Below are 15,691 nucleotides of genomic sequence, written 5' to 3' on the forward strand. Positions count from 1 at the left end.
AGACATCAGCAGCAGTTGCTTAGGTCTTTCCTCCTTTTACAGGTTTACCACCATGAAGAGATGATGCATCAGGATGGTCCTAAGCTGGTTCTGTTGACTCATGTTGGCCTAAACATTTAAAAAATAATAATAAAATGAAGCCACATTTAGAAGAAAATATGTTTATTATCAGTTATTTGAGCATTAAACATTTTCCAGTGTTAAAAAATTTGCATATGTAAATTATACAAGTTATAAAAAAAGAGATCTGACTTTTAGAAAATGTTAATAAAATGAAAAAATATATCAACTTATTTTCAGAATTCAGCCCTTATTTCATTTTGTCTTTTCTTTGTACCATATAAAACAATAAAATAAAGGACTGATGTAGATTTGGCTGGTGAGGTCAGGGTCCACAGTTGCCGTGGCGATAGCTGTGTCAGGGTGAGCTGCTGCTGGTGGGGCAGGAGGTCAATACTGTCTCCACTTCAGTGATCTCGGTCACAAGCTCTCTGATGGTCGCCACACTCCCCAGTAGCTCGGCAGGACCGTCCGGTTGTGAGTTCTCTTCCTGAAGACTTGGAGGAACCTCCTTCTCCCTGTTTTCTTCTTCTGCACAACTCCCTTCCTCTGCTGCTTGTCCCTCGTTGTCTTTTGGTGCTTCGGAGTTGAGTTCATCCCCTTTCTCATCCATCCTTCCTTCACTGCCGGTCTGCTCTGTGCTTGTGACTACGGTGTGCTCTGCTGGTGATGCAGAGGCTGTGCATCCTTCATTGATCGGCTTGTCTCCTGTTTGGTCCTCACCCTCCACTTGTTCTTCTCTCTCTTCCTTCTGACCCTCCATTGTTGTCTCCTTTTCCTCTTTCTCTACTGCTTCATTTACCTTCCCCTCCATCCTCTCCACTTCCCAGTTGTCCTTGATCCGTCCCGTCAAGTAGACAGCTCTGTCAGTGATCTGCCGGCCCGACTTCTGCTTCTCGGGATCCATGGAGGACGGAGTAACCGCTTCACTCAGTGACCCGAGACTGATTTTCATTGCACTTTCATCTGCCCCAGGTGAGTGTGGTGGTGAAGAAGGCTGCATGGAGGAGGCCTCCTCTGGCATTTGATCAAAGGTCGAGGGCTCAGGAGCAGAGGGATTTGTTTCAGGAGTTGTAGAAAGATCACTTTGAGAGGATTCACTTTGAGAGTATTCACTTTGAGCATCTGACGACTGAGAGAAGTCTAAAGCAGATGGGTCAAAATAGTCTGAGTTGGTGGATCCCTGGTCAGCCTGAGGGTCAGGTGCATCGTGTGTAACGGAAACATCAGAGATGGAAGATTCAGCTGCACCTGAGTCGGTTTCTGCTGATGTTGCATCACTGTTGATCTTGGCTTCTTCACTGGTTTCCTTGAGATGTTGAGCCTCATTACTTCCACAATCATCTTGCTGTTGTGTGACAACGATCACTGGAGTTGTGCTCTGGCCAGACGGCTGACCGGCACTGGAGTCTGACTTGGTGTCATCCTTGAGTTCTGCATCATTCTGAGGAAAAACATCAGCTGTCTGATTATCTTCTACTGCAGGAGCAGTTTCTCGATCGCCTTTAGGAGCTGAAGAGGAAAGTCGAGTACGATTTGCCGGGCTGTCTGGTGCCGAGCAAGGAGGCGTCTGTCCCAGCAGACTGTACTGACTGATGGCCAGATCTGAAGTGTCCAGCAGGAGATGGTTGCTCTTCCTGCTGACAGCATCCTGGACCACTGGACCAAAAGTATAAAAGAGGTCAATATCAGATGTAATATTTTACCTTTTGTCTTTCAAGGTGAGTTAGAAATGTACAACATACTGTTTAAGGAAAGATACCAACACAAACTGTGTGCTTTACCTGTCTCTATTTCTCTCCTGAGGAGACTTCTCAGAATGTCATCGAAGACATTTTGAACCAGAATGAAAGCGCTGTAGTCAGAGAAGATGTACTGCTCAAACTGTTGTAGCCCCTGCAGGGAGACGACAGGTGGTTTGTGAAGTGCGAGTCACAACATGAAGCAGACTGCAGCAGTAAATCTGACCTACAGTTTTCCACTTGCTGTCCAGCCTCCGAACGAGAGAAGGCAGAGAGATCTCCAGCAGAGCCTCCTGGTAGAGCCTCCTCTGGACCACTCTGCTGTCGTAGTCCAGCTGCTGCTCAAACACACACACATCTGCTTTTAACATGATCATTTCTGATGTCATCATTGTTTTGAACATTTTATGGTCTTAGGATGGATGCCATGCTCCACCCTGTGATAGCTGGTGCAGATACTGGATGAGGTTTTTTACTGGTTTCACACTAGTTGTTCAGAAAGCAACCAGTGGGACTCATCTGATTATGATGTTAAGCACCAAACCTTGTTTTGCTACTAAATTAGGCTTGAAAATATCTCTTAAACATGAGGATGTAATCATATGGCTCTGTGCTGATAAGTAATGTGTGCTCAGACTTGTATTGCTTTCGTTGTAAATTTGTAAATTAAAGTCTGTTTCGGTTAGTCATGAAGTCAGCAAATTGGTGTATGATAAACCTTCTCTACCTTGAGTACTCTTTCTTTAGCTCTCTCCATCTTGACAGGAACCTGAGAGGGTTGCAGTCTTGTTGATGACTGCAAAAACTTCTCCAAAGTGTAGACGGCCCTGTCCAGGAGCTGCAAAACACACACAAACCAAACACACAAACGTGCCCCAAAAGTCACCAAATTTTGCATGCAAGCCAGGCCTGGCGAAAAATTTGATATTTAATGTTTTGCATTAATGGGTGTGGCCTAATGGCTCAACAGCGCCCCCTAGAAAACTTCATGCCTCAAGCCCCACAATACGGTTTGACGTACATGCACGAAAATCGGTACAAACCTGTATCATGGCGCAACTTAACGAAAAGTCTCATGGCGCCATGGCCGAAACCGAACAGGAAGTCGGCCATTTTGAATTAATTCTGTAATTTTGGCGCAATTTATGCCATTTCTTCGACCGCTTCTTCGCCCGAACCATAACGTTCACCCAGGTGTGATATACATCAAAATGTGCGTCTCGATCCTGCGACGACGCGCATTACTTTTTTCAGTCAAAAGCGTTACCGTGGCGACGATAGACGCCAAAAAGTGCGCCCCCCCTTCATCTGATTGGTCCATATTTGATAGTTCCTACTTTCTGCTATAACTTTTGAATGGTTTGACATAAAGACTCGTGGGTGGTGTCATCAGACTCAGTTTTGAGTCCTTGAACATAATTGGTGCAAATTAGCCCCGCCCCTTCTTCTGATTAGTCGATATTTGATAATCCCTATTTTCTGCCATAACTTTTGAATGGTTTGATGTAGAGAGTCGTGGGTGGTGTCATCCGCTAAATGTCCAGGCCTGAAGAATCTACATGCAAGTCATACAAGCACTTCCACTGCAGCACGCCTGAACGTGCACAAGGGTGCGAGGGCCCGTTCATCGCTGCTTGCAGCTTTAATTATTATTATTATTACTACCATTCTTATTTTCTGTTTGGACCCTTTAAAGACCACATCTGTTCTGAGGGTTTCCCATTATACCTGCTCCATCTCCAGATGTGTAGAGTGGACCAGTCTCTGAGTGCTTGTCAGTCCAAACCGCTGTTTCAAGTCTTCAAACTTCTCTATCAGGCCGTCCACCTTCTCGTAGCTCTGATCCAGACGGAGAGAGTACAAACTGGACAAGACCTGGAAAACACACACACTCAGATAAAACCAGCCCTGTTAACTGGACAACCCCCCGGACAACTTAAGCAAGAACCTTTTTAAAGAATCAGCAGGTTGATGAGTGTTTTTTTTATACAGAATACAGAAGACACACACCACCTTCTTCATCTCATTGGTTTCTCCGTTTGTGAGGGAAAAGGCAGCGTCCATCTGTGCGTGTAGTGTGTGCTGCATGCTCAGAAACCCTGCACCGATGTTCTCTGTCAGCGCTTCCAGGATCGAGGCCATGTAGGGTGATGCAGACTCACTGCAAACTTTCTCTGCTTCTTCCAATATGTACGCTGAAACACACACATGTTCACAAAATCAGCTGCTTTTTCTCTTTTCTTAAAACAATGTTCTTCGTGTCTTACAGCTTTCGAGTGTAATCCCAGATGTTTCAGCTTACGCTACCTTGAACCTTCTGCTCCAGGAAGCTGTGAGAGGACATGATCTCGGCCAGGTTGGACCTGATAAGTGCTTGACTGGCGGTCGCTGTCTGACGACACTCCATCTTTAGAGCCTCCAGACCTGCGGTCAGTTGTTCCAGCACCAGCGTGTAGGTTGCCTGCACTGTCTGTACACACAGGAAACATAATATATTAAAAAAAAAGAATGACAATCTTAATAATAATAGAAAAAACAACTTGCAGTATATTACAGCTAAAAACTCAAGGTTATGGAGGATATTATAAGTCTGCGTTATCATACCGGATCAAAAACACATTCATGGGGGAAGTCAACGCTTCGTGCTCTCAAAATAGATCCCGCTTGTGCAACAGTTCCCTTATACATTTATAAACTACTGAAAAAGAGGAAACACTTAAATCACCTCAAAAAATTATTGAAAATCTTTCATAATTCATATTTTATAATTTGTTGAAAATTAGGCTATTTAAACAGTCGCAACCAAAATAATAATTTAGTCATCACGATCAGATTGATATCCTGTAAGATTGATTGAATTATATATGGCACTGACAAATACTAAAAATAGTTCAGAAATTATCCCCAATGATATTTTTTCCTTCCTGCAAAGCGATTACAAATGTTGGTAACTCATCCTGTATTAGGGGGCGGATGCTATCTGAACTTTATAGATTTAATCTGTAGACTGTAAACAAGAGATGAATCAAGCAACCAAAACTTAAGCGACTGGCTTGTAAAAAGCAGTTTTCATACTGTAGACAGTCAACCTGGATAACTGAAACCCAGCTGCACAAACATCTGACTTTAGGGGTTAATGACTTTTTAACTATGACAATATTTTTTTAAAGGAGTCACCAGCACCAAGGTCAGAAGGTGTCACCCGCCAGTTAGTTGAGAGTAGTTTAGTGAATGCAGATTTGTGTCAAGATATATATATATCTATATATATATATATATATATATATATATATATATATATATATATATATATATATATATATATGTATATATATATATATATATATATATATATATATATATAGACTATACACTCACTACTCTCACTACTAATAGTAGTTAAAAGCAGACTGGCAGACACTTGATGGACAAATTTGCCCTCAGTCCACTAAACTGCCTTTATCTCCATTAAACATCCTGTTTAATGGAGATAAAGGAGATGTTTAATGTTTCCACTTCCCTTCTATCTTTGAATTTCCTTCCTTCCAATAAAAAAGCAGCCGATACAGTAAAGAAGTTTTGCAGTTGCTGTACAACAGGGCCTTTGACGCCCCTGCTGGACAGGAACTCTCTTTACAGGGCAACCAGCAACAAAACATTGTAATCCAAAAACATTCAGTTTAATTTCAAACTACATGAAGATTTCCTTTAAAGTATACTTCCTTCAGAAGTTACTCAACACAAACGTACAGCAGACTTGCGTTAGTTCAACTTACAGCCAGCCACTGTCGTAACCTCTCAGTTTTCTTGCCTTTCACCTTGGCCTGAAGCTGACTCTGTAACCATGGCAACGCTTCCTCCATCACCTGGGAGGCCAACACCTGTACACCCACAGGAACACACACTGCTTGTGATGCCCACGGCTGAGAATGCAATGCACAGATGGAGTAAAACCTGAAGCATGAATGTGAGTTTCTCACTTGTTCCTCAGTGCCCAGCAGTTTCTCCCAGGATTCATAGCATCCTCTGTTCTGCCGGTAGAGGCCGAGGCCTCGGGCAAACGCCTGGTTCTCATACGATGAGGCATGCCAGGGGTCTGTGGAAAGCATGGACTTGGTCACAAGTTATACAAAGGCTGTATATTGTCTCATACACATACATAGTATATCAAAAACACGACAGTCAGTTCAAAGTTGTGTTACTTCCTGAACATTAACTACTATCAAATCATCCATCCTCTGTACCCATCCACCCAGTATCTATACCCACTTATAAAGGGCGTCTAGGGACAAAAAAATAGATAAATCAAGAATAAATAAATAAAGGGCGTCTGCTGGAGCCTGTCCCATCATTTTCCTCATCATTATCATTTTATCATCTTTCCATATTTCAGAAACTGGCTATTAAGCTTTTGTTTCACGTTCCAATTTTCTTTCCACATCTTAGCTTTCGTTTTTTTTTCTTCACTGGATCTTATTATTTTGTCCTTTGTGAAGTTGTTCCTCATAATGCATTTCAGTACCCTTTTCTTGATAAATTGCAAAACTTTGAGGAACAGAAACCCCCACTAATGCCCAGGAAATATTTGTCCCGTTTGTACAGCTGAAGTCATCGGCCAGCAGCTTCCGAGGTGATGTGCTGCAGAGGTTTTAAACGAGAACATAAATGTTTGCAACAGGACCTACAGTAGGCATGAACGCACAAACCAGCAACTATCAAACAGCTACAATAAGGTACAATCGTGCTTTTTGTCTACAACAAATTACAATCCAAGAAAAGAAAGAAAATACTATATTAAAAAAATGTTTAGCCTTTTTACCTGATTAAGTCAAAGAGGGGAAAGTATCAGAAATGCTGTATGAGAATATAAACAATAGTCTAGGTCTGTTTAAATATAAATGCACAGAACTGATCGTGTAGATCTGAACCTAGAGTGCCAAGATCAGAGATGCACCCACAGCTCCTCATTACTTTACAGAAGTGTGGTCATGGACCGCAAATAGTTCTCCATGATCTCACTGTCCGTCTTTTGAGGAAGTTAATCTGCAAACTTTTCTTTTTTTAATTCTCAACTTCAGTTGCAGTTCCTTGGTAGAAATGATGTTGTGATTATGTGAAGTGATCACTGGTGAACACTCAATACGTTAGTTACAGTTCCAGCTAAATTTACTAATCCTCTCAGAGTTTCATGTCATTTTTATTGTCTATTATTACTTTAGTTTACTCTGACTGGGGTTGAATGCTATAAAATCTAAATCAATGTGGAAAGCTCAAAAGTAGCAGAAGTTACATTGCTCACAGTTGATTCATTTTATACCACACGGTGACATGTCATAGCCCAAAGGAAGTTTGGGCACAAGTGTGGTTTTTTTACACACGCGTGTGTGTGTGTGTGTGTGTGTGTGTGTGTGTGTGTGTGTGTGTGTGTGTGTGTGTGTGTGTGTGTGTGTGTGTGCGCGCGCGTGTACGTGTGTGTGTGTGTGTGTGTGTGTGTTTGTGGTTCTCTATCTATGCTCATGAAACTAACACCAGCTTACAAAGTACAAATACACAAATTCTAGTTACAGAAATAACCCAGTTGGTTAAAAAATTCCATCCCAACAATTGCTTTTAAAACAAACACTATATAAATCTCTGTAAAGTTGTCCCCTCTTAGTGATTACCTCAGCTAGATTATCATTTATCTTCATTTCATGACCAGTAAAATTATAGTGTTTGGTTTGCCTTTTTCTTGTTATCAGCAAAAAAGAAGAGAAAAAGGGAATGAAATTGGTAACAGCGAAAGAGTAAACTGGTGTCCAGCTGGGAAACAGGGAAGCTTTTATCTTGCAACAGTTGTTGGTAAAGATTGGACCACACTGGATCACTAACTGGACTGGTCATCTCACATGTGAGTCCCAGATAGAAAATTCAGTTTTGTCCCAACTTAGCCCGTATCTACAGTTTTCTTTAGGTAGCATTTGGCTTTGACTAATGGCGTTGACTAAAGGTGATTGTGGCTACCTAAACGTGGTCACATATCCATGTCATGGCCCAGTGTTTTATCTTTTTCTGTCTTTCGGCCCATACATCCCTCATAACGGTGCCTACATCTCATGGTAAAACTATCTTATGACACTTCGGTCACATCTCACTGTTACATCATACAGCAAAACCCAAGTCATAAATCACTAAATTAGCCCACATCTCTACTTTTAACTTGTTTCAATGCCAAAACTTGATCAAGGTGGAGTAATGCAGCTTAGTGTATCTTTGTTTTATAGTGTAGCTATACGGCGGGGGGCTAGAGAGACTTTTTCAGTACCATTTACAGTTTGGTGCAGCTTTATTACAAGAAACGGATTACGCTGAATCTGTAAACATGTCTGCATGAGTGTGATAGTTGTAGTTAACCAGAGCTAATGATCTCACTGTCCTTTCATGGAGGAAGTTACCCTGCATAGTGACATTACTGTGTACAAAAAACAACTGATGTCGACAAGATTTTTTTTTTCTCATTCTCAACTCAACCTTTATCATAGTTTCAGTCATAGAAAGTTATGGTGAAAAGGATGTGGAAAAATGACTTCAAATTTGGAGCTAAATCTGCAGTTCCCCTTCCCTTCATTTTCTTGAGTCTTTTAACGACTGGGACTGGATTAAAACTTAGGCTTCAAATTTAAAATTATAAATTGATCGCTAAACGAAGCAGAGGGAAGTAACTACTTTTTTAGGTTTCTCATAATGAGAATCTATTTTATATTAGTCCGTCAATTGATGCATAACATTCAAAAATATCAAGCCGTGCAGCGTTGAGCACTTGCAAATACACAAATAGGTTGCTTTCTGGTGAAGGAAGAGAGACCAGAGGGTTTCAGCAGCTTATAAAATACAGATAAAAATGTAAATAAATAAATAAAATAAGGTCTTGGTGTTATTTAAATAAGATATGACATGAGACGGAGTGCTCTGTGTGCAGATACGTATGTCATGCCTTGTTTTTGCAACATTAAAGTGTGAAGTGGAGTGGGTTTGTTTTTGGTCTATATCCTGCTAACCACACAGGAAGTCAGAGGCATTAATATTTGTTATCTGTCACCCCGGCAACTGGCTCAATGACAAACTGAAGGCTACAGTGCTTTGCTGTACCAAGAATATTTCACATCCCCATCTGACATTTTATACTTGTGTAAAGTGTTTTCACTTGTCTACCTTGAAGGCATTCTTCAGCAGGAGACACCTCATAACATATAATGTTGTATATCATGCTTTCATTTTTAGATGATTAAGTTCAGTAACAAAATTACATTTTTAGCGCAGAGAAAGCAGGTTCATGTATTAATGAGAACTACTGCTTAAGGGTGAGATTTGATGAGAGTAAAACCTAATTTTCATCTACAAGCATACTCCAAACTCAGAGCACGCATGCTTTATGAAACCACTCTGTTTCAGTTTTGGTGCTCTGCATCTTTTTTTATACACTGCAGAAAGTAGAAAACATGCACAAGAGGGAAGATGTGTGTTTGTGTTTTACCAAGGTTGCAATGTCTAATGCAGGTCTTGAGGGCAGACAGGAAGTGATCTCGCTCATTTTCTTGTTGAAACAGGAAGCAAGTGGGCCCTCTGTAAGGCAGGTGTAGATATACAGCAAACACATCTGGAGGCAACGCCGCTGAAGAAGAATCCTCCTTCACTCCTGGACACACCCAGACACGGATAACAATATTACACATGAGAGTGACTGCTTTCTTCCTTTGATATTTTTGGGTAATTACTTAAATATCCAGAGACCATCAATTACAGAAAAGTGGAAACATGGAATCTGTATTGTATATTTTACTGTGTCTGGTTATGCAGCGCCAGTGTGTGGATGTCAGTGTGTGTCTTCACTGAACATTCATTAGGTATGCAACACATACTGAAATTATTATGTCTTTTTAGACTTTTTTTGAATGTTAGACTCTACATGAAGTGGATGGAGGAAGGTATCAATAATTCATGCATTAATCACAGCAGCACAAGAACGTGGCCCTTGATAGAGGCCAGGGTCTACCACAGCAGGTAAGCAGTGATGCTGCTGATGCTGCTGATGCTGCTGATGCAGTCCTGCACATAACAGCAGCACGTACGACGCTCCAACCAGACTGGTGGAGAATAAAAGATCAAAGATCTTGTGAGGCGTCCCGATCCAGACCGATACACTAGTGATGGCTAACCAAGAGGACACTGTGGTTATCGACAAAGCAGAAGTGATAGATGTAGCAATCCCAAGCAACAGAAATATCAAGAAGAACGAACCCAAGACGCTGCAGAAATGATGTGGAAAGTGAACAATCAAAAAATAAAAAATAAAATAGTCTAAATATATAATATAAGCGTATGGAGACAGACAATTTATTTTCTTGTTTTTCTTTTCTTGTGATATTAACTAAGTAATTGGGCAGACCATCTGTTATTATTGTTCAATTTTGTTTTGAGGGAGGGACAGGTATAATAAAATGTTCTTCTTCCTGCTCCTTTCTGGTTCTGGAATATGCTTTTGATTGTGTTGTCATTTTACTTGCTTGTTTCTTTTCTTTGCATATTTCCATGATCGGAATAAATAAAAATGAAATGAAATGAAATACTTTCTTTTGTCAATAGTAGATACTAAACTTGTCTATAGTAGAACAAGGGTCAACAGATGGCACTTCGAGACAGGAAACCTCTACAGCGGTGTCTTATGTTTTCAAATAGACAGTAAAGAGCACATCTTTCCTGCTCACTTTGTTCAGTTTATGAAGTGGAACGAGGAGTGAAAACTGAACCAGCAGTGGAGGTTTAGTCACAGTCTGAGGTGTTTTCTTTAAAATGAGTTCAGTTTCTGTGGAAAGAGCTTAAATGTAAATTAATATACCTCTGAGGTGACGTTTTAACTATGTTTATATACATGATTTTTTTCTTTCCATCTTTCTTTTCTCTCTTTTTTTACTCAGAATGATGTCAGTTTTGGACATTATGATCTCATTTAAAGTGAAATAAGTGTTAATTTCAGTTTGCTTTTGAGCGGGGCTGCTTTAATTTTTACACGTTGTTACTGTACGGAGGAGGATTGCATTTGCTTTAGTGAGACCTCCACTCTGGCACAACCTCCACTTTAAAAAAGAAACAAAATAATGACGGACAGATTGATGTCCTCATCTTTTCAATGTCAATAAGCAACAGGTCAGTCCCATAATGAGGTCTCTTTATGGGACTAAAGTGAGATTTTAATTTAAATTCAGTAGAGACTGTAATTTGCTCTGTTCGTATGCCATTGTTTTGATTTAATAGAGATATATTTACTGATTTTATTGTTGGTTTGGAGGTTTTTAATTTGCTTTAGCCTGTACAGCACTTTGGCCAACTGAGATCTTTTTAAATATGCTTTAGAAATAAAAACATTTGGTTTATTGTTAGAAATAAGTCTATGTTATTCAAAAACAAAAGGTAAATGTTTGTTTCGGTGAAGTTGGTCCATGACCGAGATGTTAGATACCGTTCAGTATCCCAGCGCAGGATTTCTCCAGTTGAGCTCGAGACTCGTCTTCTGTTGTGAACACGATGCCCCCAGCGGGCTGGAGGACCACTTTAGCTGCACATCCACGTTTTAGAGTCTGCAACAGTTCCCAACAACAGTACAGAAATCCTTTACTGTGAAAACGTTATGAATTGTGTGTATTGTAGTTCTGAGTGTTACCTCCATGCTGTCATGTATTTCCATTTTATAGTCTCTTCTCAGGACGGCGTATCTTTCTCTACATTTCTTTCCATGCTCATCCCAGCAGGAAAACTTAACACCCCCTTGGTATAGCACCTCCTCTGGAGCATACTGGGGCTGCACAAACACACATCACATGGGGTCAAACGCGTGGATTACATACTCTGACTTTACATACTTTATAATGGGGTCTATTGACAGACTGATCTCCTACCCTTTGTGTGAGCAACAGGCTCCGCCCCTCCTTCTTAGGCTCCAGCTCCTGGTGCAGGTGTCCCAGGTACGCCACAGAATACTGCTGACGGTAAAACCCACTGAAGCTTTGAAATGCTCCATCAACAAGACCTGAGGGCACAAGAACATTAAGACAAAATGTTTTCTTCACAAAAAAAAAAATGTTTTTTTTGTATCATTGTATACACATGGGAACATAAGAAGATCCATTTCCCAATAGGTGATGTAGTGATTAGCACAACACTTTAGTCTGTTATGTGTTTGAACCTACACGTGGACCAGAACCTGACTGCAGTTGCACGTTTTCCTTTTGTCTGAATGGGATATATCAGGGTTTAAGGACACAGTATAAAAGGTTAAGTGGTAATTATTAACTGGTTTTACATGTAGATTTGATTGGTTGTCTGTCTCTCTGTTAAACCTGTAACCTGTGGGACGCTTCCAGAGTGTAAATCATGTAAACATATGTTTATCTAGAAATTAAATAAACAAGACAACCAAGCACTTTTCCTCTCTTGTCAAATCAACTTTTGCTACAGTATGTCATTGAATCAACTCAGATCAGACATCCATTTGTGCACGTTTTGGGAATGTGATCTTTTAATAAGTTTCTGGAAATCAATTCATACCTTCACACAATCAGTTTTAGAAAAGAATTTTGAGTTAAGCTCCAATTTGTATTTATTAAATGATACACTGGATCTTCAGTTAGACCGGAAAAAAGCAGGATATTAATTATGATCACATACTTCGCTAACAAATGCATACTTTTACTTTGGAAAGATGATTCCCCTCCAACTTTCAAGTTTTTTTTGGATCAAATTTCAGTTTTTTTACCGTTGGAAAAATTAACTTTGAAAAAATACAGCCGTGGTCATATCTTTCAAGAATTTTGGTTTCCATTATTTTCAAAACTGGAGAATTTTTCCAAAGGGGACCAATGAGTATTTTTATTTTCAAACTTGTGCCTTATATGTTTGTATGTATGTATGGATACATATATAGTTTGATATTGTTGTTGCTGCCATTATTTTTTATTTTTTATGTTTTATTTTTTTTAATTTACCTATTTTTTTATATATATTTATTTAATTTTGTAAAAAAAATAAAAAATGAATGGGATATATCGGGGTTTAAGGACACAGTATAAAAGGTTAAGTGGTAATTATTAACTGGTTTTACATGTAGATTTGATTGGTTGTCTGTCTCTCTGTTAAACCTGTATGTTTATTCTAGAAATTAAATAAACAAGACAACCAAGCACTTTTCCTCTCTTGTCAAGTCAACTTTTGCTACAGTATGTCATTGAATCAACTCAGATCAGACATCCAGCGATGAACTTCTCTCTACTCTTATCTGAACATTTTTCTTATTTTCAGCGAGAAGATAAAAATGCTGTGTTCACAATGTTCTGAGAAGAACAGCACGGGACAAACTGGTGACCAGCAGAGAAACAAGGAAGTGTACGAGTTGATAAAGACTGAATCATATTGGATTATTAATTGTGCCTAAACGCATCAGGTGAAATATCTCATACCTGACTTTAAAGAGATGCTCATGTTACAAGTTTATACCATTTTAATGTGTCAGCTCTGTCAACTTGTTTTACAGCATCAAATACATCAAAGTCAATTAACGCAGCTTTAAACGTACATCTTTTTAGGTTTTATTGGCAAATATAGTGCAATGGGATTAGCTTTGGTCTTCCACATTTGGTGGAAATAGTTTTTTACTTCCATTTAAGGTTGAAACTAATAGTAGAACATGTAAACAGTGTTTACATTAGTTTATACTCTGATAAAAAGAAATGTGTTTTAGTTATCGTGCAATGAGGCTTGTAGTTCTTCAGAAGAAGCGGGACTTCTTCTTCTTCTTCAGATGTCATCTTGTCACTAGTCTGCAGTCACCAAATCTCTGGTGCCATTTAACCTTCAAACAACTGGCTTCTTCCTCTAAAGCTGCGTTCCCCGCTGGATGGGGCTCTGAGTACTTGACCTCTACTCCGGAGTATCTCAGTGTGTTTGAACGTGGATCTGTAGTAATCTATTGTTTATCATTTGTTTACAGAGCGCGGGGACAGTCACACATTCTTTGGGTCAGTTTCTTCTTACACACTGACACACACACACAGATTGACAGACAAAGATCAGACAACCCATAATAATATAATAGTTGGAAATAGCTGTAATTACATTCTAGCTGGCTGGGAAGATTAGTGACAGGATGTGACTGCGCTGATAACGGGTATAAGAATGCACACATGGACAAATGAAAGAGCTAACATTCACGTTAGTTGGCTCGGCTTTGACATTTTTTATTCTTTTGAAGTTAAAATTATCATCAAGATTCTGTCTCTCGCTCTTTTTTTCCCCCTGTCACATAAAGCCATCCTGGTGGTCTGGTTAGGAATGTGAGTAATGTCCTCTGTTCATTTTCTAATGTCCGGTACTTTCTCACACATTCCGGCATTTCCGGTCTTTACTGACATCTATACATTAAATAATAATAAAAAGATGAAGAAGAGACACAGTAAATGTTTTCAGATTTATGTTAAATAATCTCTTTTCTCAGCTGGATTTTCTTGTCCCTCTGTGTAACTTGTGAAGACTCGTTCATATAACAGCAGTGTGCACCGATTACTATGGATGAGGGGTTGCAGATGTGTATAATCTTGACTGCAGGTGTCAACTTTTAGGAGCTGACAGAAATTCCCAGTCCAAGACCCAGTGAGTGATCTAACAGGAGGATGCTGCATGAAGAGAGGCTGTCAAAGAAGATTTAATACCAGGTTGGAAAAATGAACAGCCTTTATCTTTAATCATACTACAAAAGTTCCAACTACATGTGCACCTCTTTTGGTTTGTAATAACTAAAGCTGCCTCTGTCACTCACGCCTACATTCAAGCACAACTTTTACTTTTGACGACGACTTGACATATCTCGTCCATCCCTTTTGATATTCTCCTGGAAAACTCAGACACAGATATAAGTCACACGTGTCTTCAACAACTACTCGAAAGAAAAGAGTGATTTCTCAGTTACCTTTGATGTGGTTGACTTTGGCCTCATCCAACAATCCAGAGGAGGATGCTCCCATATTGTTTCCTTTTCTCTTAATAGCTGATTTAATTGAATGTGTGCATGCAGGATTCACAGGAGCCTGTCAGCTGAATGATCTGCTCTGATCTGTCATGAGGCTTTTGCTCAGCTCATTTCCTCCGTGCTGGGTGACTCAGTGTGGGGTGAGTTGGGCGGGACTATTACAACGGGAGGCAAAATGTGTCACAGCGGTCCAACTCCAGCTGACTGTCACAGCCTCCTTGTAGAGCCATCTACTGGTAAACACTGTGCTGAAACAGCATTTTAGTCTGTAAATACTCATTTCCTTACTGTTTTTGGAAAAGTTGAGTAAAAAAACATTAATTTTTCTCTTGTTTTTCACCCCTTGCATCTGCATGTAGCATCTACAGAAAGGCATCCAAAATATTAGCACAGATTTATAAAGAGAGACAAAAATACCAGGAATTGCTTGTAAGTGTGAGTTTTAAATTTGCTTTGAAGTTTATTCATCATATATATTTCTCTATGCGCGTCAGACATGTTGATGTGGCTGATATGCTTACTTAAAGGGGACCTATTATGAAAAACACGTTTTCTCTTGCTTTAACATATATAAAGTGGTCTCCCCTCAGCCTGCCAACTCAGAGAAGGAGGAAAGCAACCAAATTCTGCAGTGTCTGTACAGCTGCCCGGATGAGCCATCCAGTGTGATGTGGATCTACGAGCCGTTCAGATTCTGCTCCCGTCGTTACGTAACGAAAATGAAATTTGCATCGGTTGGCCCACAACTAACTCTGCCGACCGGAGCTTCCGCCATTTTTTCGTAGTGGTGTATCGTGTCATTCAGGCAGCCAATCAGCACAGTGCCTCATTATCA

The 15,691-nt window shown here is 39.9% G+C and overlaps 1 protein-coding gene across 2 annotated transcripts; it reads right to left on the minus strand.

The window, feature by feature from the left end:
- Positions 1-174: 174 nt before the first annotated feature.
- On the minus strand, positions 175-14,968 carry LOC133452577 (protein Niban 1-like). 2 transcript variants are annotated; one of them, XM_061731982.1, is made up of 14 exons: positions 14,797-14,968; positions 11,735-11,865; positions 11,500-11,637; positions 11,299-11,416; positions 9,316-9,477; positions 5,783-5,898; positions 5,579-5,683; positions 4,110-4,272; positions 3,816-3,997; positions 3,531-3,677; positions 2,530-2,640; positions 2,033-2,140; positions 1,845-1,956; positions 175-1,719 (listed from the first exon to the last, which is right to left on the minus strand). In XM_061731982.1, the coding sequence occupies exons 1-14, from the start codon at positions 14,849-14,851 to the stop codon at positions 419-421; spliced, it is 2,949 nt and encodes a 982-aa protein (XP_061587966.1). In that variant the 5' UTR covers positions 14,852-14,968; the 3' UTR covers positions 175-418. The 2 variants fall into 2 exon arrangements, with proteins under 2 accessions (XP_061587966.1, XP_061587965.1); XM_061731981.1 differs by having other exon boundaries at positions 3,813-3,997.
- Positions 14,969-15,691: the final 723 nt, after the last annotated feature.

Source organism: Cololabis saira, chromosome 10 (genome assembly GCF_033807715.1).
Source record: "Cololabis saira isolate AMF1-May2022 chromosome 10, fColSai1.1, whole genome shotgun sequence".
Taxonomy (NCBI): Eukaryota; Metazoa; Chordata; class Actinopteri; order Beloniformes; family Belonidae; genus Cololabis; species Cololabis saira.

Excerpts from the sequence above, each read along its gene's own strand:
- LOC133452577 (XM_061731981.1), bottom strand. The coding sequence starts at position 14,851 with ATGGGAGCATCCTCCTCTGGATTGTTGGATGAGGCCAAAGTCAACCAC. Across the intron at positions 11,866-14,796 it reads CAAAGTCAACCACATCAAAG|GTCTTGTTGATGGAGCATTT; the intron begins GTAACTGAGAAA and ends TTGTGCCCTCAG. Across the intron at positions 4,273-5,578 it reads GGTTACGACAGTGGCTGGCT|ACAGTGCAGGCAACCTACAC; the intron begins GTAAGTTGAACT and ends CTGTGTGTACAG.